The following is a 19,476-nucleotide window of genomic DNA, read 5'->3' as shown; positions in this document are numbered from 1 at the left end:
ATTAGAAAGTAGTAAATTTTCCAAAAAATGAAGGCAAGATTTAGCAATAATATATTAGGAGAACGGACAAGAAAATAATGTATTCAAAGAGAATGATTTCAGTGTTCATGAAATTCGTAGTTAGCATCGTAATTAGAAGTGAATCATTGATTCAGCATGCAACTACATTTCAAATGATTTATTTATTATTTTATCCATGAGTTGTTGATCAAAGGCTGTTTGGTTTTTGATGGGAGTACTTGAAAGACTGTTGGGAATTTAGGAGATTGTTGGAATTATTCTGTTTAAAGTTGGAGTCATGGTTGGTAAAGACTCTTTACTCGTGCTTCAAGCTGTCAAGATTGATGACTTCCATTTTCTTCATGATAAAAATCACATGAAAATATTGTAATTTTTTAAACAATAATTAAAAAAGAAAAAAAATTATTTATCATTCTTTTTATTTTAAAAAAGTACAATAAACACAAAAAAAAAAAAAAATTAAAAATAAAGTAAGATCCACAAGATTGTAGTTGAACTTTGAAATTTGTGATGAAGAAGATAAAATAAAATACTAATTTATAGAAAGTACTTTTACAATTAGACGTTATATCAAGCTACCGTGTAAATTTATTTTTATAAATTTTTTTTATGATTAAAACATTTCTTTTCACAAAAATTCACTTCTAAAAAACTTCTCAAAGCTTTGGCCCTATTTGGAGTTGAACTCAACTCAGTTCAGTCTAATGTTAAGCTGAGTCTAATATTCAAACATTCAATTCTCAAATTACTAAACTCATCTCAACTCAAAACTTTCATGCGACCTACAACCTTTTTAATTTAACATATCTTTATAGGTAGGACCACAATATTTTTTTAATTTTTTTATTAAACTCATTTTAATATCAAAGATATTTAAACTTATTTTAGATGGGTACCACATAACCCACACCACCAACTCAATTAACTATTATTCATAAAGAATTCCGCTCAACTCAACTCAATTCAATATTCAAACGTAGTGTTAAAAACTTCAAGCTAACTTCCATTTTTTAGAACAAAGAAGTAGATTTTTGGATGTTGTTCAAGATATCTTAAAAAAATTTGTTTAGGAATACAATAATTGAGTAGCTCTATGAAATTATGATTCATAATTAATGAATTCATATGTCCAACTAGATATTACAAAGCAATACACTTGTACTTTGGCCCCATCTCAACTTTTCAAAAGCATGTTCATTATTTAACATTTATTTTCACATGCTCCAGCATTTGGCCAAAACAAGTCCGCAGCCACACATGTTTTTAATTCTTATTTTCACATGCTCCAATAATAAACATGTTTTCCTCCCTATGAAATTAGAATCTATATCAATACAAATAAGCATGCCTAATAAAATATAATAATTTAATTTAAAAAATAAATTTTAAATTTTAAATTTTATGCATAGAAAGTTATAATAATTTGATAAAGATATAAGTACGAGAAGATATTGACAATACTAAAAAGTTTTATCTCATATCATCTAATTATTATAATTTTTTTAAATTTTTATATAAAATATAATAAATAATTTAATTTTTTTAAATTTTAATATAAAATTAATATTAAAAAATTATATTATAATAATAATTTCACCTTATCTAATTAAGCAAATGTGGCCTAAAATGATGCTGATATTTTTGACCTTTAACGTAATAATTAATACAAAAGTAACAATCCTTATTAGCTGGACAGCCAGCCGGCCCTGGTCAACACATTAATTCTTCAAACGCTAAAAAACAATGACACAAAATTCGACTATAATTTGGACTTTTTGCTTGAATTTGAAAATTTTTTGAGATAAAGATATCTTATGAAATAGATATTATAATATTAATTAAAAATAATTTTTGAATAATATGAAAAGAGGCTACATATAATTGATAGTTGTGGTGTGTATAAATCATGTAATTTAAAAAAAAAAGAGTAAAATTTATTATTAAAAAATTAATCTTTTATTAAATTCGTACTTATTCCCTCAAGTACCTTTTTTATTTCTTAATTTGGAAAACTCAAAAGTTGAGGAGGTTTGTCGATGGAGGAGGTTGAGTTGCCCAGAAGACAGTTCAGATATTGTTCCGTACCTCTCTCTGTTAGTCAACTACTCTGGGCGCCAAACTCAGCCCACGTTTTCTTTGTTTCTTTTATATTCGTCCCATAACACTGCATTGGGAGGCAGGGACCAAGCACCTGAACCTGTTTACTCCATAAACAAGTTTGGTCCTCTTTTCAGCTACCCAAGCCATCCAGAAGAGACCATTATGCTTCCTCTTAGCTTCTTCTAGTCCTGGATTTGAGACCTTTCCCCCCCGTCTTTTGTACTCGGGGAGACTGATAATTCCCTTCGTCTTCGGGAAAATTGAAAGAAAGAAGCTCAGGGACTGGAGGTCTGGAATTCCGGGAAAAAAAATATTAGAACTTGCAACTGTGCCGGACAGGGAAAACACTTTCTATGGAAGGAGGAAAAGGCGTGGCGGAGAAGACAGGAACAAACGAGATTGTTTTGCAGATTCGGAATACCGAAGAAACTTACGTTACGAAGAAAGAAAGCAGAGATTCCAAAGGCTCTGCACTTAGCGAAAGCAGCACCAACTCTTTTTCAAGGTATTCTCCGCTTGGGTCTTCGCCGAAACGGGTAAGTGATACAAATGTTGAGCCAAAAGATCTCGACGACCTTAAGAACCGAATTCAAATGTCCACATTCACAAGCCCGTCTTCTCCTTTACCGAGTCCGATTCTCACAAAGCCTCCGAAGATCCCAACGGACACCTTGATGCAAAGAAAAACGCTTGCGAGGTCGGCTTTCTCCAAGCCCAAGTCGAGATTGGTGGAGCCAGCGTATGCTGGCAATGCCAATTTGGAGTCCAAGAAGGCGGATGCACCTTCCTCCAATCGGAACTCGCCGAATGTGGCTTCCCCAAGTCACAAAGTCAGTGTTTCTACTCCACGGGAAACCTTGAAATCGGCACCGATCACTCCCAGAACGCCGTTGATCGGGTCTCCGGGACCAGAGGAGGAAGAAGATGAGGAAGTTTACAAGTCGGCCAATCTTAAAGTGGGCGAGAAAATCGGTAAGAAGCTTAAAACGACGGTTTTGCTCGAGTGGACTGCATTTGTGTGTATCATGGGGTTTTTGATTGCGAGCTTAACTATTGAGAAATTGCAACACAGTGAGCTTTGGGATCTGTATTTGTGGAAATGGGGAGTGCTGGTGTTGGTAATCTTCTGTGGTAGATTGGTCACTGAATGGTTCATTAATGTTTTGGTTTTCTTGATTGAAATGAACTTCTTGCTTAAAAAAAAGGTTTTGTATTTTGTGTACGGGTTGCAGAGGAATGCTCAGATTTTTATTTGGTTGAGTTTAGTTCTACTAGCATGGGGATTGTTGTTCGACAGGGGAGTAGAGAGATCCGAGGAAACTTCTCGAGTTCTGAATTATATTACCAGGTCTCTTGCTGCTTGCGTTATTGGGGCAGCTATATGGCTTGGAAAGAGTCTGTTAGTGAAGTTACTGGGTATTTCTTTCCAAAGCGCGAGATTCTTTGACCGGATTCAAGTATCGATATTTCATCAGTATATTCTTAGGACCCTTTCGGGACCTCCTTTGATGGCGATGGCAGGAAAAGTTGGGAGCTCGGCAAGTTCGGGGCGTTTGAGCTTGAAGAATATGAAGACAGAAAAAAATGACGGAAAAGAAGGGGGAAAAGAAGAGGTGATTGATGTAGACAAGCTCAAGAAAATGAAACAAGAGAAAGTTTCTGCTTGGACCATGAAAGGGTTGATTAGTGTCATTAGGGGTTCTGGACTTACTACCATCTCAAACACACTTGATAGTGTTGATGATGATGAGGGTGAGCAGAAAGGCGAGGAGATCTCTAGTGAGTGGGAAGCAAAGGCTGCTGCTTATCGGATCTTCAATAATGTGGCTAAGCCTGGAAGCAAGTGAGAATTTCATATTCTGAAAGCTTCTACAATTTTCTGCCACTTTCCCCCACCCAAGATTTTCACTGTTGAGATTATTGTCTACAGGTACATTGATGAGGAGGACCTCTTGCGCTTCATGACGAAGGAGGAGGTGGATAATATGCTACCACTGATTCAAGGAGCAGTGGAAACAGGAAAGATCAAGAGAAAAGATTTAAAGAACTGGCTGGTAAGTTCTTTATGAAATTTGTTTTTCATATCACTCTACAGGGCCCTTCCTAATGATATTTGAGATTGTTAAATTTCTCCTCATACACCTCTTGATGATTATGTGCATGCTGACATCATTTTGGAGTTATGTGTACAAATCTTCAAATACACCAAACAGTATCCTTGTATAGCTCCAAAAATTCATTAGAGTATTTTTGTCCATCAAGTTCTTAGGCCCTTTGTTTGTAACTCAGACCCTAACCTCCAATGTGACTTCATATTTTACATGTGGTGAGCATTATTAAGAGCTTGATGCTTGTCTTCTATTTCATAGTAATCAAATTGAAACTCTTGTGGAAAAATTTCAATCGTGGCTCTTATAACATCATTCTTGTTTGCAGGTGAATGTTTACCTAGAACGCAAATCACTGTTACATTCCTTGAATGATACGAAAACAGCCATAGACGAGCTGAACAGGCTTGTTTCAGTGATTGTGGTTATTGTGGCCCTTATTGTGTGGTTACTCTTGATGCAATTTTTAACAACCCAAATTCTCGTCTTCATTTCATCTCAACTTCTTGTTTTGGCGTTTGTATTTGGTAACACTGCCAAGACTGTGTTTGAAGCCATCATATTTGTATTTGTGATGCACCCATTTGATGTAGGGGATCGCATTGTTGTTGATGGAGTGCAGGTAACTCCCTAATCCTGAGAACAAATCAAATTCTATTAGATCTTGGTCACTTTGCCTTACACATTTATGCCTCACAGATGGTTGTTGAAGAAGTGAACATTATGACGACAATCCTCTTGAGATATGACAATGAGAAAATAACCTATCCAAATTCAGTCCTGGCTACCAAACCCATCAGCAACTTTTATAGGAGCCCTGAAATGAGTGATTCTGTCGAATTTGCAGTTGATGTTTCTACTTCAATTGAGAGTATTGGAGCTCTCAAAGCAAAAATAAAAGTGTAAGTTGCCCCAATTGTCCTTAAGCATGCTGCATTATCATGATTGATTCTTACTTACAGACTGCTAGAAATTAGCAGCTGGCATATGCTTAAAAAGTGATTATTCTGCATACAGATTGCGTAGCTATCAAAACTGAATCTTGGATTGAACTATCCAAGGAGTCAATATAATGGTTCACTGGTTTAACAATTGGTTGAGCTGCGGGTTCACTGGTTTAACAATTGTTTGAGCTGCGGGTTCAAAAACTAAGTACTTGGATACTTTGTGTTTGTAATAACATTGCTAAAAGATAGGTTTAAGACCCATAACGTTTTTCAAATGTGCTTCAATAAAGAAATGCTTCATATGTACATATATATGTAACATAAATTTGTATTCATTGATAGATAAACACCATATGACTGAATTTAAACTCTGAAGGTTAGATGGATTGCTAAAAATTCGGCTGTTTTTCATGGTCTTATCCTGATTGATTGCTTGGACAATATAATTCAAATTTAGAGCTGTTCATGGTCTTTTCACTTTAACCAGTGGTTGAGTAAGTTTCTGATAACACTGGTATTAAACCATACATAGGTGGGTTCTCTTGGGTGTGGAACATAGAAAAATTACTTTTGAGCAAAAGTAATTTATTTATGATTTCTCCTCTTTTTACCTTTTATATTATGGGAATTCCTTCTTTTTGTGAAGTGGGTGCTCATCGTCCTGTTTCTAATATGTTGAAAAGGAAAAATTATATTTGTAAGCCTGTATGGAGCACACCCTCCATCCACTAACGTGGTAAGATCTTAATTTCTCTTGGAAATCAAATATTACCATGTGTTAGCAGTATGAAGGGTAAGTCCTCTTCATTGTCTAGCACGTAGAAGGAGTCATTGGTAGCAGAGTCTTTTAGATCAGCCAACTATAATGACGAGCTAATAATTTTTCAATACTGTTAGTGCAGCTCAATTTCTGAATCATGTTTTGTTTCCATTTCTGGTATTATTTAAATACTTCATTTAATAGAGATGGCTTTCTTGAAAATTCAGGTACTTGGAGAGTAAGCCTCAACACTGGCGTCCTGGCCACAGTGTGTTGGTTAAGGAGATTGAGGATGTAAACAAGATGAGAATGGGTCTGTATGTCACGCACACCATAAACTTTCAGAACTACGGGGATAAGAGCAGCCGGAGATCTGAACTTGTGTTAGAGCTGAAGAGAATTTTTGAGGAGCTTGGTATTAAATATCAACTGCTGCCTCAAGAAGTTCTCCTCAGATATGTTGGGACAGCCCCCCCAGCATTTCAACCTGTGCGGTGACCATCTCTCTTCTTTGTGCAAAATTATTCCTATGCTGCAAGTAGGTGAGTTTCTGCTCTGATTTTCTTAGCTTGGAATGCGTTTTTTTTTCCTCCTCAGCAAGTAAAATATTTCATAGATGAACTAAGAGGTTACAATAATACAAGATTTTGTAGGGTGGGAGTTCCCTACAGTCATCTCAAGACAAACAAAAGCAGTACTAAAAAGAAAAAAAGAGGGAGTTATCTTGCTAAAAAATTGGATCCAACCCAATCCCACACGGGGATGCCGCTTAAATGCGGTTTTAACATAGTTTGATAAACAGACTATAAACCTATGACTAAAAGTCATAGTTGAGAGTGGTGCGTTGCATTTTGTTGATTTGGTCCAATTGTAGGAGATTATCACGATCACATTGTCTTGATCACGGGTTAGGGATAACGGTAACATAGGGTAGCAACTGAAATCTAGGCCGAGTCGTCGGCGAGGGGACAACACTATATGTGGCAGCGCGTGTAAAACACGCACCACCTTAGGAGGAGAGTGGACAAGTTGATTCGAAAGATCAATGTCCGGTGAAGTCGGAGAGGTCACGCATGGCCTTAGAAGTCGCTCTAGGATGTGGTTGTGCGTATTAAAAGCGCACGGTAGGGGCCGCGCTTGCATCAAACGCGCCGTGCAGAATCGTAGTTTTTTGCTACGAGCATGAAGATCAATGGCTGTAGAGGTGGCGCCTGCAGGAAGGAGGATGCCGGGAAGCAGCAGATCGGTGAGAGTCGATGCTACGAAGTGGAAACAAAATGGAAAATAATGGCAAGGAAACAAATGGAAAACCATATGGACAGAGCCACTGGGGTTGGCTAGGGGAGGAGGTGGTTGGAGCCAAAACTCCGAACCCCCTCCATCCAGGGATGGGTGGAATATCCTGCCAACTGTGGTTGGGCAACGGTACGGAAAGAAAAAGGAAAAAACCTTCAGCGAGGCCCGCTTGGCATGCGTACTTGCATCAGAGTTTCAAAATTTTGATACCAGGGATAAGAACAAGTAGAGTCACTAATTTGGTGAAAAATATTCCATGGCAATGGATGATTTACATTTTTTTCTTGATAAAAAAATAGCAATTTTATTAAAATGAGAAAAGTCCTTTGGCATATATGAAATCAACATGAACAACTCCTGAAGCAAAGGCTTAGTTAGGAGGTTGATAGACTCTTTCAAGACCATATCAAAAAATAAAGTCCACAATAGATGTGGAAGAATATAAAGGCAAACAATCCAATAATCCAAAGTACTCTAGATTCAAATAATAATAATAATAATTAATTTTATTTGATTTTTATTTTCAAGCAAGTTTATAGATAAACTAAAGGTTACATAATAGAAAATTTAATGGGGTGAGAGTCCCCAACAATCATCCCAAGACAAATAAGTGCAACAGTAGTAAAAAAGAAAAGAAAAGAAAAAAATGGATCTGGAGCCAAAAAATGATCTTCACCCATTTTCCACTGAGGGGAAGCCACTTTGAAGCGGTTTTAAAATAGTTTGATAAACATACAAACATACTGCGATTGAAACAAAACGTCTTGCATCTTGTGAGTTTGGATTGGCTGTAGGAGTCTTCCTCTAGATTCAACACTTAATCATGAACAAAGTAAGTAGAACCCCTTCAAAAGTCATCATGGCATAGTGTACAAATTCTTACTACTCTCATGATGGCCATATGTTAAAATTTGCAAGTAGATTCACAAGTTAATCTTTGCAAGATTTTAAGGATAATAATAGCAAAATCTCTTAGTCTCCTATAAACTTTCTCTGAGAGAATGAATAGGTGGAGGGAGTACTCTTGGTGCTCATGGAGTGACTAAGTAAGGGCTTCTCCTTAATTCGTTGTAACAGAATTAAGGCGGGAGGAAATGGAGGATTTGGAGTTACGATGGGATCAATTCAGCTTGACTGAAGATGAGAATTCAGTCATAGAAGTTGCCTTGGTTGACTTGGAGGATGTTGCGCAGAAGGAAGAAAGAAGGTTGGTTTGTAAGTTGTGGTCTGATCGACAAGTGGGAAAGGAGGTGGTTAGATCTACTATGGCTAAGATTTGGAAAGTAGATAGCTCATTTTCTTTCCAAGAAGTCAGCACAAATCTATTTGTGATTGTTTGATTGTCAAGATGATGCACGATGTGTACTAAAAGGTAGACCATGGCTATTCAGTAGCTATCTTCTGGTCCTTAAGGTGTTTGATGGTTTGATAGTTAAACATGAAACTAAGTACAGGGAGGGGAAAGATTATGAGAAGAATAAGGGGGAAAGGGAGGAAGGTTTAGATCCTGATCAATCTGATCCAAAAGGTAGTGAGGAGGTGTGTGTTGCAAGTGAGTTGATTAAAGAGCAGAGTAAGCATAATCTAAAGCCAGAACTGGAAGAAAAAAGGACCAGTAATTCTTTGGTCAATAAGATATTTGAGGAATTGACTGAGGATCAGGCAAACGAAAAGAGTGAAGGGGAACTTTGTATATTAATGGCTAGTAGTAAAAGGTCATTGGAGAAACAGAATGATGTGGTGGTGAATGAGAGTGGTGGTGTGATTAACAAAGGAAGATGGAAGAGAAGGGCCAGGATAGTCAGAAATTCTGATAAGATTGTTTTGTCTACTAAATGTAAGCGTGGACTACAACTGATTGATGAGGATACTGCTTTGGAGGAGAGCCATGTGAAGAGAGGGAAGTATGAGGGGGACTATGGAGAGAATATGTTTTCTAAGGAATTGGTGGAGGTTGTTAAACATCCCTGCCAATCATTGTGAACATATTAAATTGCAATTGCCGAAAGCTTGGGAACCCTCGGACAATTCAAGACCTATACCTCTTGGTAAATGATAAGAAACCCGAGATAGTCTTTTTTATGGAGACAAGGCTATTAACAAAGAAGTTTGAGGTTATAAAAAAGAAAATGGACTGTGAGGGTTGTTTTGTGGTGGATGCTAGAGGTAGTAGTGGGGGGCTGGCTTTATTGTGGAAACAGAAGGTCAGTGTAGAAGTGATTAATTTCACTCAGCACCATATTAGTGTGATGGTGGGGTAGGATGTATCTATGACCAAGTGGATTTTGATTGGTTTCTATGGCCATCCCGAGACCTCAAAAAGGAAATCAACTTGAAACATGCTGTCAAGTCTGAAACCACTGAATAATCAAGGATGGTGTGTAATTGGAGATTTCAATGAAATTGTATCACAATCTGAGAAAGTGGGGGGGGGGGGGGGGAGGGGAAGAAAGACCAGAGGGACAAATGGATGAGTTTAGAAATTGTTTAGAGGGTAACAATTTGTATGATTTCGGGTGGTGGGGAGTGAAATTCACATGGTCTAATAAGCATATTGATGACTCTTTTACTAAAGAGAGGTTTGATAGAACTATTGCCAATCCTCAGTGGATGGAACTGTTTGCTGATAGGAGGGTGAAGACTTTGGTTGCTAGGAAATCTGACCATAAGCCTATTTTGTTGATAATGAATGAGTCTAATTGTTTAGCTGGCTATAGAAGAAAATTATTCAGATTCGAAGCCAAATGGACCTTGGAGGAAGAGGGAGGGAATATTGTTGAAGCTGCTTGGGCAAGAGACAATGCAGGCCAAAATATATTAAAAAAGGTCCAAGGAAAATTAAGAAGATGCAGGGGTGAACTAATTAAGTGGAGCTCACTAAAAGTTTCTGATGGGGAGAAGGAGATCTCAAGGTTGAGTGAGTTGCTGAAAAAAGAGCAGAAAGTTGAAGGGGCTCACAATGCCTTGATTATAAGAAGGTTATGGAAGGAGCTTGGCTTACTTCTTGAAAAGGAAGATCTAAAATGGAAGTAAAGGGAAAAAAGAAACTGGTATAAACTTGGTGGTAGAAATACCAAGTTCTTTCATGAATGTGCCACTCAGAGAAAGAAAATGAATTGCATTACTGAAATTCAGGATGCACAGGGAAGAAGGGTGACTGATCATAAAGGCATTGAGGAGGTTTTCTCTCAGTATTTCAGAAATCTTTTCAACTCTTCAAATCCATCGCCATAGGCTATTGAAGAGGGCTTAAGAGGAGTTGAAAGGAGAGTTACTGGTGCTATGAACTCAGATTTGCAGAAAGAATTTGTATCGTCTAAAGTTGAAGCTGCACTTAAAAATATGGGGCCACTTAAGTCTCCTGGACCAGATGGATATGGAGCCTGCTTTTACTAGACCTATTGGAGTGTTGTAGGGCAGGAGGTATGTAAAGCTCTCTTATCTTTTTTGAATGGAAAATGTGAATTTGATTGTAATCTTAACTTTACTCATATTGCCTTAATACCTAAAGTTGAAAAACCTGCTGTAGCTAGTGAATTTCATCCCATAAGTCTATGTAATGTGCTATACAAGATAGTGTCAAAAGTGCTAGCTAACAAATTGAAGAAGGTGCTGCCAGAAGTGATCTCAAAGAACCAAAGTGCCTTCATCCCAAGCAGGCTCATCACAAACAATGTCATGGTTGCATATGAAACTTTGCATACCATGAAAACAAAGCAAAAAAGAAGGATTGGAAGTATGGCTTTGAAGCTGGACATCTCCAAAGCCTATGACAGAATTGAATGAGGGGTTTTTGGAGTGAGTGATGAGGAAGCTAGGCTTTGGGGAAAAATAGATTAAATTGGTTATGGATTGTGTTACTTCAGTGACATATTCTATTTTAATAAATGGACATCCATGTAGTATTATAAAGCCATCAAGGGGAATTCATCAAGGAGATCTCATCTCTCCATATTTGTTCATCCTTTATGCGGAGGGTTTGAGCTCACTTGATGCGGCTGAAAGAAATGGTGAAATTAAGGGGGTTGCTGTAACTAGAGGAGGTATAAGAGTGAATCATTTACTCTTTGCTGATAATTCTATCATTTATGGAAGACCAAAGCTGACAGAGTGGTTCAAAATTCAAAAGCTGTTAGCACTTATGAAAGGGCCTTTGGTTAGTGCTTAAATAGACAAAAAACTACCATATTTTTTAGCTCTAATACCCCTATGGCTGTAAGAAGGCAGATTCAGAAAGTGGCAGGGGTAGCTGTTTGTGGCAATTTTGAGAAATATCTTGGTCTCCCTGCTATTATAGGTAGATCAAGGTATAATGCTTTCAAGCACTTAAAGGAGAGAGTATGGTTGAAAGTTAATAACTAGAAGAACAAGTTCTTTTCACAAGCAGGGAAGGAAGTGTTATTAAAAGCTGTGGTCTAGGCAATACCAACGTATTCAATGAGTGGTTTTATGCTTCCAAGGAAATTGTGCAAAGAGATAGCTGCTGTGATGGCAAGATTTTGGTGGAGTCATATGCAAAATGATAAAAAAATTCATTGGAGGAGCTGGTCAAAGATGGGTGATTCTAAAGGTAGAGGAGGGCTGGGATTTAGAGAGTTTGAATGTTTTAACAAAGCCATGTTGGCTAAGCAAGTATGGAGAATCTTGAATAATCCTAACTCTTTGGTGGCAAGAGTAATGCAAGAGAAGTATTTTAAGGGAAAGAGTGTTTTGGATGCTAGATTGGGTTATTCTCCATCTTTGGTATGGAGGAGTCTTTTTTCCTCTATTGGCTTAATAAAAGATGGATTATTATGGAGGTTTGGAGATGGGAATACGATCAAAATATGGAAGGATAGATGGGTACCTTCATCTTCCTTCCATTTATTACGATCTCCTGTGAAGATGCTTCCAGCTGAGGCAACTGTTAAGCAGTTGACTAAGAAGGATAGAGGTAAATGGAATGAAGAGCTTATTAATGAGATTTTCAACAAAGAGGAGGCTGAGGCCATTGGTAATATTCCTCTTAGCAAGATGGATACAGAGGATAAAATGAGGTGGGGTTGTTCATAGAATGGCTTATTTTCTGTGAAAAGTGCATATCACCTGGAATATTCAAGGATAAGGGCAAAGAAGGGTGAATCTTCAACTATGATGAAGTTGGATGGAAGTCCATATGGAAGCTAAAGGTGCAGGGTGTGGCTTGCCATGATTTACTTCCTACCAATCTGAACTTAACAAAGAAGAAAATAAGTGAAAACAATCTATGTCTTATCTGTGAGAGGGAAGAGGAGACCACTACACATGCTTTATGGTGTTGCTCAGCTGCTTCAAATGTTTGGGCAGAGAATGATAGTCCAGTTCATAAGTGGGCTTGTTCTGCAGGTCACTTTATGGATTTATGGAAGCAAATTAATAGTTGTTTGGAGGAGGATGGGGTTGGTCTTGTGGCTTGCACGATGAGAAGGATATGGTTGAGAAGAAACTCATTTATTTTTGAGAAGAAGTTTGAGAGTCCAAAAGTATTAATTCATGCTGCCAAGCAGAATCTTGAAGAGTTCAGAACTGTAAACAATCCATCTAAGCCTGATCAAGTTGACAGGAGGCTGATTAGGTGGAAAGAACCTGATGCTATGGTCTGCAAAGTAAACTGGGATGCTGCACTGGATGTAAAAAACAAACAAGTGGGAATTGGGATCATTGTAAGAGACTCGGAGGGTGAGATCCTTGCCTATCTGTGTTCAAAACTTTCTATTGTTGTTAAGGCTGTAGTGGTTGAGGCATATGCACTGAGAAGAGCAATGTTTTCTTATCTGGAACTGGGATTGCAGAAGGTAATGTTGGAAGGTGATTCCCAGGTGGTTGTCAAAGATACAAACGATAATGTTGATATATGGGCAGATTATGTTGTAATAATTGAGGATACTAGAAGATTGATGAAGAATAATATGAGTTGGTCTGTAAATTTCATTCATAGGGAGGCTAACAATTTAGCTCATTCATTAGCCAAAATGGCTCTTACTTGTGCTGAAGAAATTGTATGGATGGAGGAGGCCCCTCCACAGATTATGAGCTCTGTGTTGAGGGAGAAATATTGTAATGATTGTTTTGTTGATAAATGAAAATATACATGTTATACTTTCCAAAAAAAAAAAAAAATCTTTGCAAGATTTTCTAAGTAAATCTCATCACTAACATTTTTGGATTAATGGAGTTTTATGTTTGTTACTAATTTTAAATGTTTCTTGTTCCCTTTGTTGAAAACAGGTGCAAATCAGGGGGATGCAGAGAGTTTCATTGTTTTGTAAAGCAAAGAGCAAGATTGATGATTCAAGCTGGATCTCAGTTCTTACTTAAAGTAAAACGAATAAAACTCCGCCTTATGAAAGGAAAGACCATTGGTGTGATTATGAGTTATTGAAAAATAATTTTGGGAAAAATATTTTCATTTCTTGGTTTTTTTTAAAAGGGCAGAAAATACTTGTTACTGCAAAATGACTAGTGTGTCAATGGAAAAAAAAAATATATATATATTTATAGTCATAAAGTGCATAAGATTTGTGCATTTTTTAAAAAAAATAGAGTAAATACTGAATCAAAAGATTAATTTTTAATAATAAATTTAACTTTTTTTTAAAAGAAATGCGCGTGATTTGCACAAATCTTAAAAATTGCTTACCCTATCCAGTAGAATAATTCATTGTCACCCCCTTGCTTTACATGTACTCCTTCACCGAAGTAATAAATAGATAGAGAGAATCTTTTACTAAAAGAATTTATTATTGCAAATAATCTTACAATCTCTCTCTCTCTCTCCATTCCTACACTGCATTTATAGCTAATCTAAAAAAATTTATTCCTTTTATTTTTCTGGAGTATATTTATATTATGCATTAAAATTATTTATATTTCATCATGGTTTTCAATGCAACCAAACACGATAAATTCTTTTTGGCATCATTTTCAAGTTGTCAACCAAAGACAGAAAAACTAATGATTCTTCCAGAAAATATTTTCATGTGAACACTTTTTCTTTTTCTTTTAATTTTCCTATTTTACATCGAAGCAAACACAGCCTTAATGGAGAAAGTCCCACTGTTTTAATGGGTGCAAAAGCTAAATATTGGGTATAAGTTTCCAGAAACACCCAACTAAGCTGCTTAGACTGCCATTCCCCAAGGCCAAACAAAACTATTTCCTCTTGGAGCGTCAGAAATTTAGCCAATTGATATATAAATACAGAGTAGATCATACATACAATCACCAGACTCTTCCTCTTGGTCGATTCACCGACTCCTAAGAAATCAGAAAATCAATTAACGATACAGTTTTTTCAAACAAGATATTACCCCTTGGAATTTTCTAATTAACTCATTACCAAGGGACAAACATATCTGTTGATAACCCTATCCAATTATGTCGAATGGAGAAGCTGCCACGTAGGATAGAGATACAGATGACAAATATTTCCACCTCTCATCCCCTCCTCCCTCCACAACCTCTCTTTAGTCCATCCGTTCCCTCTCAACAACATAAAGAAGCAGTTGGGTGCAGAGAGGGAAGGAAGAGAGCTAAAGAGTGAAAAGATGGCTTCTACTTCGGCAGTCTCAATGGCAATGCCATTGAGCTATGCGAGCCGACAGAGGGTTCCGAACTCAGAGGCCTTCATGAAGCTACTTCCAGTGAGGCACTCAAAGGCTGCTGCTGCTGCATCAAAATCAAGTGGGAGGATTCAAGTGAGGGCTTCCATGAAGGAGAAGGCAGTCACGGGGCTCACTGCAGCTGCACTGACGGCTTCCATGATTATACCAGAGGTGGCTGAGGCTGCGTCTGACCTAACTCCGTCACTCAAGAACTTCTTGCTCAGCATTGCGGCTGGCGGAGTTGTGCTTGTTGTCATTATTGGTGCTGTCATTGGTGTTTCTAACTTTGACCCAGTGAAAAGGAGCTGAGAGAGCAATTCCAAGGATGGAATTTAATTTTCATTTGCCTGTTTAATGCTTTTAGTGATGATTTCTGTGTTGTATGTGTAATATGTGATTCTTTCAGCTATAATTTGGCCGGAAACTGAGTTCTGAAATTTCACTTTCCTTCTTTAGTTCTCACCCAAGAGACGACATAAGTTATATAACGATCTGATGCATACATTGCTCCCAAAGATAGCAAAACCAGCTATTGTCCCATTTATTGCCATCAGCAACAGAGCCCAAAATTTGGCACGCTTATTTCAAAGAATCCCAATTCGAATCAACAAGCCCTCAGAAGTAGACAGTTGTGAATTACATGCAATGAAATTACAGCAAACAACCCAGAATGTGAATTAACATCATCCTCCAGAATGTATAAATTGGAAAACTTCATATTGCTTTTTTGAATTCAACATCAATTCCCAGTGTAGGTTTCAAAGACCAACACAACGTATAGACCTTTAAATCATTATAAGTAAACTGGAAAAGGAATGAAACTCAATTCTGGAGTATGTAGAAGTACCAGTGCCCATTCTGGGTTTATAATTTAGAGGGCATATACAAATTGGTATCTGCTGATATTTATTTATAGAATGCTAAGTTTACTTATCAAAAAAAAAGAATGCTAAGTTCCAGTGTTAGCTTGTCCACTAAGTAATCAATCATCTTAGCAGAAAGAAAACCTCTGCATCTTGAAGCAATTACTTTGATTTGGAACCATTCACTACTTAGTAAACTTTGAAATCAGATCAAGTGTGTATCTGCTCTCTGAAGAATAGCTCACACTATCCGCCTTAACTACAGTAATCTTCACCCTTTGTTCATCACCATATAGTTCCTCTTTGATTTTAAGCCGGAAAAGATACTGGCTGAAGAGTCTGCTTCGGATAATTCCTCCAAACTTTTCATCATCTTGCTCTTCATACTTCAACAAGTACAACTCCTTCGCCGAGCAACCTAAGATCTCTTCCCCGGTTTCCTGGAAAGCTGTCACCCAAGTCAATCCCGAATGGTCTTGAATTTGCGCTTGAAGAAGGTATCTATAATCGCACTCCTCAAACTCCTGATTGCACCTGTCACATAGCCATCTTGTGTTTCTCGACTTTGTAACTTTCTTATTACACTGTCTATCTCCAATCATCAACGGGCAGGCCGTGTAACAGAAATTATCCGTCTTAATGAAAGATATGGTTGCCTTCACTGTGATCCAATCAGGCTTATCTGATCTTCCAAGACCCTCATCCTTGATCTGTGACACTGTTTTACGTATCTCATTCTTAGATCCTCCTGGCATAATTTCTCTCGAAATAGATACAGAAGCAGCATTTTTCCCCCCTCGATCAAACCAGTTTCTTAGGCCAGAAGCCTCAGGCAAATCTGGGTTAATGAAGAGCTGTGTAGAAGAAATTGTCCCTATCGATTTCCCACTGAAGTCATTAACCTTCCCAGATTTGACAGCTAAAACTGGAAAACTCCCAGAATTGATCATCTCTTCCAGCTTTTGACCTTCCCTGTTGCAGAATTCTCCCCAAAGGGTAAGCTCAACACTCCTGCCAGATCCATCCTTCAAATTCAAAATTCTTCTCTGAGTCTCCATTCCATTCTTTCTCAGAATGGGCACTGATGGATTCACAGATATCACAACACCAATAATGTCAAGTATGGAATTGTTGTCAGCACTCTCAATTTCGCTGATCGGCCTGAAGGAAAATTGCTGCTTTGGTATAGAATCATCTTCCTCTGGGCAAAGCTCCACAGTCGAACTCGTCTCTAGAAATATCTCCCACTCATTTTTCAAATGGTTGTAGTTCTTCTGTGCAGGTTTTAAGCTACCCTTTGAGATTAAATAGACTTTACTGACCTCAATTGCATCATAGAAGCGGTCAACTACGGCATTAAAGCAAGTCACACGAATTTCTCCACCATCAGAGTCAAGGAGGTCAAAAGAGAACACCTTCCCATCTCCCCGGGCATTGTTATAACGACGGAGGTCCCCTTTTGCAGTAACTCTTGCCTTGATAGCCCAGCGACCCTGGTAAGGATTCAAAGCAGCAATAGGAATTATACGTGCTGGTGCATCATTCTTCAGAATTGGACCATGATTTCTGTAATTTGGAGGTGGCTGGTATGGAGGTTGAACTGTTGGTGGGAAACTTTGCACATTTTTACCAGGATTCTGGGCACCGAAATGGTTACCACCAGCCCTTGTGGGGTGCTCTAAATTCTTATTTGGAAATGGTGTTTGAGCTGCTGAACCAGATTCAGCCAGTGATTTTGGATTCCCAATTATCTCACAGTCTGGTATAATAGTTTCCATGTTCAGCACAACAATTATTCTGCACAGAAAAGTGAAGTTAAAAATTTAATCAAGACTTCTAAAGGAAGGAGAGAGAGAGAGAGAGAGAGAGAGAGAGAGAGAGAGAGAGAGAGAGAGAGAGAGAGAGAGAGAGAGAGAGAGGCAACAATTCTTGAGCTAAATAGTCATAAACTTGCTAAGCAACCAAGAGTCATTTAACAATTGTTCAAAAGGTTTCACTACTTTTGTAACTTCTATTTTCCTTTTCCCTCCAACTTCCATATACTTTGGAGCATAAATAATCTCTTACCTTTGTCCCCCACTTCCATTGACTCAAAGATGAAAGTAAGCTAAATAAGTCTGATCAAAGTTGCAACAATCAAACAAAACATTCAACTGGTTCTCTAAATTTACGTTGTAAAACCCTTTTATATTTATATCTAATCATACAGTGCAATTTCCCTCAGTGACTTTAAACCTTAAGGTAGCAGCTAAAATAATCTTCTCAATTTTTGTTTTCTTAAAGTGTAATTTCTTCAAGATCCCATGACTTGCAATTAATGTCAAAACCTAAATGTGCAGCCCATACCAACAAATTCCCAACCAATAACAATATTCTGCTTCCCAACTTAAAAGTCGAGCATCTTTGATGCATTAAGTTACTTGAAAACGAAAAATACGTTAGAAGAATTGCAAAATGAAGTCCTGAATATCCTCGAGCTTAAGATTCTTCTTCTCAAAGCATTCACAAGAGAAAATTTCACAAAATCAAAGCACAAACAACAAATTTTTCTACCACATGTAGAAAATCACAGCTTATGCCTTTTATTCTGGAAACATGCTCATGCCATAGAAATAACTACGGCAACTAATTCGATAATCAATTAATTAGATATTAAACCAGGGCCATAGGGGATGATATGTAAGCGTACTAACTTCCGGTTCTGGACGGGGCTGCAAATGTAATCGATCAACTGGACGACGGAGCCCTTCGTGACACGGCCGGACTTGACTCGGTCGTTGAGCTGGGTGGCCAGCATGGCGTGCTGAGTCGAAACGGAGTCGGAGAGCAGCAAACGGTACCGCTCCTGCGTGCTCCCAATGAGCTTGATATCCAGGACCTGCACCAGTGGCTTGGCGTTGACATCACCAGATTCTATGGCGGCGATAGCGTTGGGCGTCAGATTCACCGGCATGGCTCGAGCCACGGTAGAAGAGGGAGAGAGGAAAGCCCTAACCCTAAATATGGGGAAAATGAGAGGCAGAGAGATGATATTGGCGGGGGAATGGATGAGCAGGAAATAACTGACCCGACGGTAGAACCGTAGAGAGATCTGTTTCTATTCTTTTCGAGTTTTTTTCTTTTTGCCCATTATATCTTTGAGACCAGTACGAGGAGGAAGCAGTCGTGGAACCAGAAATTCTACTTTGGGGGCAAATTGATCTATGCAACAACCAAAATGCTTTCAACACATGTGCATATTTAAGGTTATATTGAAGAAATTTATGAGTCTAACTTATTTTATAAAATCAGTTCAATAAGAAAGGGTTGTTACAAGAGCGTCTGAGTCTCCTTTCTAGAGCGAGTTTCGACAAACTCTTGAGGTGGTGAGCTACAGTCTCACTAGTTCTTTCCAAGCTTTGGACAAACCATGTCGAGAGGTGAGAATAGCAGGACGAAAGGGTTAGAGGAACAATGGAGAAAGTTCAAACTGACAGGGGAGGAAGAAGAGGTAGTGGAGGTGGTCCGAAATGGAAAGGATGAGATAGAACGGAAGGGTGAAAAAAGCCTTATAGGAAAGGTTTGTTTCGATCGAATTGTGGGCAAGACCCTGATTAGTAACATTGGCAAAAATATAGAGAATAAGCAAAAGGGCAAACTTTCAAGAAGTGGAGAAGAACACGTTCGTAATCACGTTTGAGACTCATGTAGACATGTACATAATCCTCGAAGGGAAGCCATGGTCTTTCGACTCCTCTCTCTTTATACTGGTTCCTTACG

General features: G+C 38.0%; 5 protein-coding genes across 5 annotated transcripts; 4 read left to right on the top strand and 1 right to left on the bottom strand.

The window, feature by feature from the left end:
• The first annotated feature begins 2,040 nt into the window (after positions 1-2,040).
• Positions 2,041-13,767, top strand: LOC122304309 (mechanosensitive ion channel protein 10-like). Its single transcript, XM_043116495.1, has 6 exons — positions 2,041-3,964; positions 4,052-4,175; positions 4,558-4,851; positions 4,929-5,131; positions 6,164-6,478; positions 13,479-13,767. Exons 1-5 carry the CDS (start codon positions 2,475-2,477, stop codon positions 6,432-6,434), a joined length of 2,382 nt encoding a protein of 793 aa, XP_042972429.1. The 5' UTR covers positions 2,041-2,474; the 3' UTR covers positions 6,435-6,478; positions 13,479-13,767.
• Positions 9,699-10,265, top strand: LOC122304841. The gene has a single exon (XM_043117107.1). The coding sequence runs from the start codon at positions 9,699-9,701 to the stop codon at positions 10,263-10,265; it is 567 nt and encodes a 188-aa protein (XP_042973041.1).
• LOC122304840 lies at positions 11,442-13,333 on the top strand. Its single transcript, XM_043117106.1, has 3 exons — positions 11,442-11,539; positions 11,693-12,225; positions 12,558-13,333. Exons 1-3 carry the CDS (start codon positions 11,442-11,444, stop codon positions 13,331-13,333), a joined length of 1,407 nt encoding a protein of 468 aa, XP_042973040.1.
• A 940-nt stretch (positions 13,768-14,707) lies between the features above and the next one.
• On the top strand, positions 14,708-15,296 carry LOC122304308. The gene has a single exon (XM_043116494.1). It carries the CDS (start codon positions 14,798-14,800, stop codon positions 15,161-15,163), a length of 366 nt encoding a protein of 121 aa, XP_042972428.1. The 5' UTR covers positions 14,708-14,797; the 3' UTR covers positions 15,164-15,296.
• Positions 15,297-15,550: 254 nt separating this feature from the next.
• LOC122304307 (replication protein A 70 kDa DNA-binding subunit A) lies at positions 15,551-18,940 on the bottom strand. Its single transcript, XM_043116493.1, has 2 exons — positions 18,411-18,940; positions 15,551-17,514 (listed from the first exon to the last, which is right to left on the bottom strand). Exons 1-2 carry the CDS (start codon positions 18,668-18,670, stop codon positions 15,903-15,905), a joined length of 1,872 nt encoding a protein of 623 aa, XP_042972427.1. The 5' UTR covers positions 18,671-18,940; the 3' UTR covers positions 15,551-15,902.
• Positions 18,941-19,476: the final 536 nt, after the last annotated feature.

This window comes from Carya illinoinensis, chromosome 3 (assembly GCF_018687715.1).
Source record: "Carya illinoinensis cultivar Pawnee chromosome 3, C.illinoinensisPawnee_v1, whole genome shotgun sequence".
NCBI lineage: Eukaryota > Viridiplantae > Streptophyta > Magnoliopsida > Fagales > Juglandaceae > Carya > Carya illinoinensis.
Note: the sequence above shows the minus strand (reverse complement) of the source record. Positions and strands in the feature narration are given on the sequence as shown.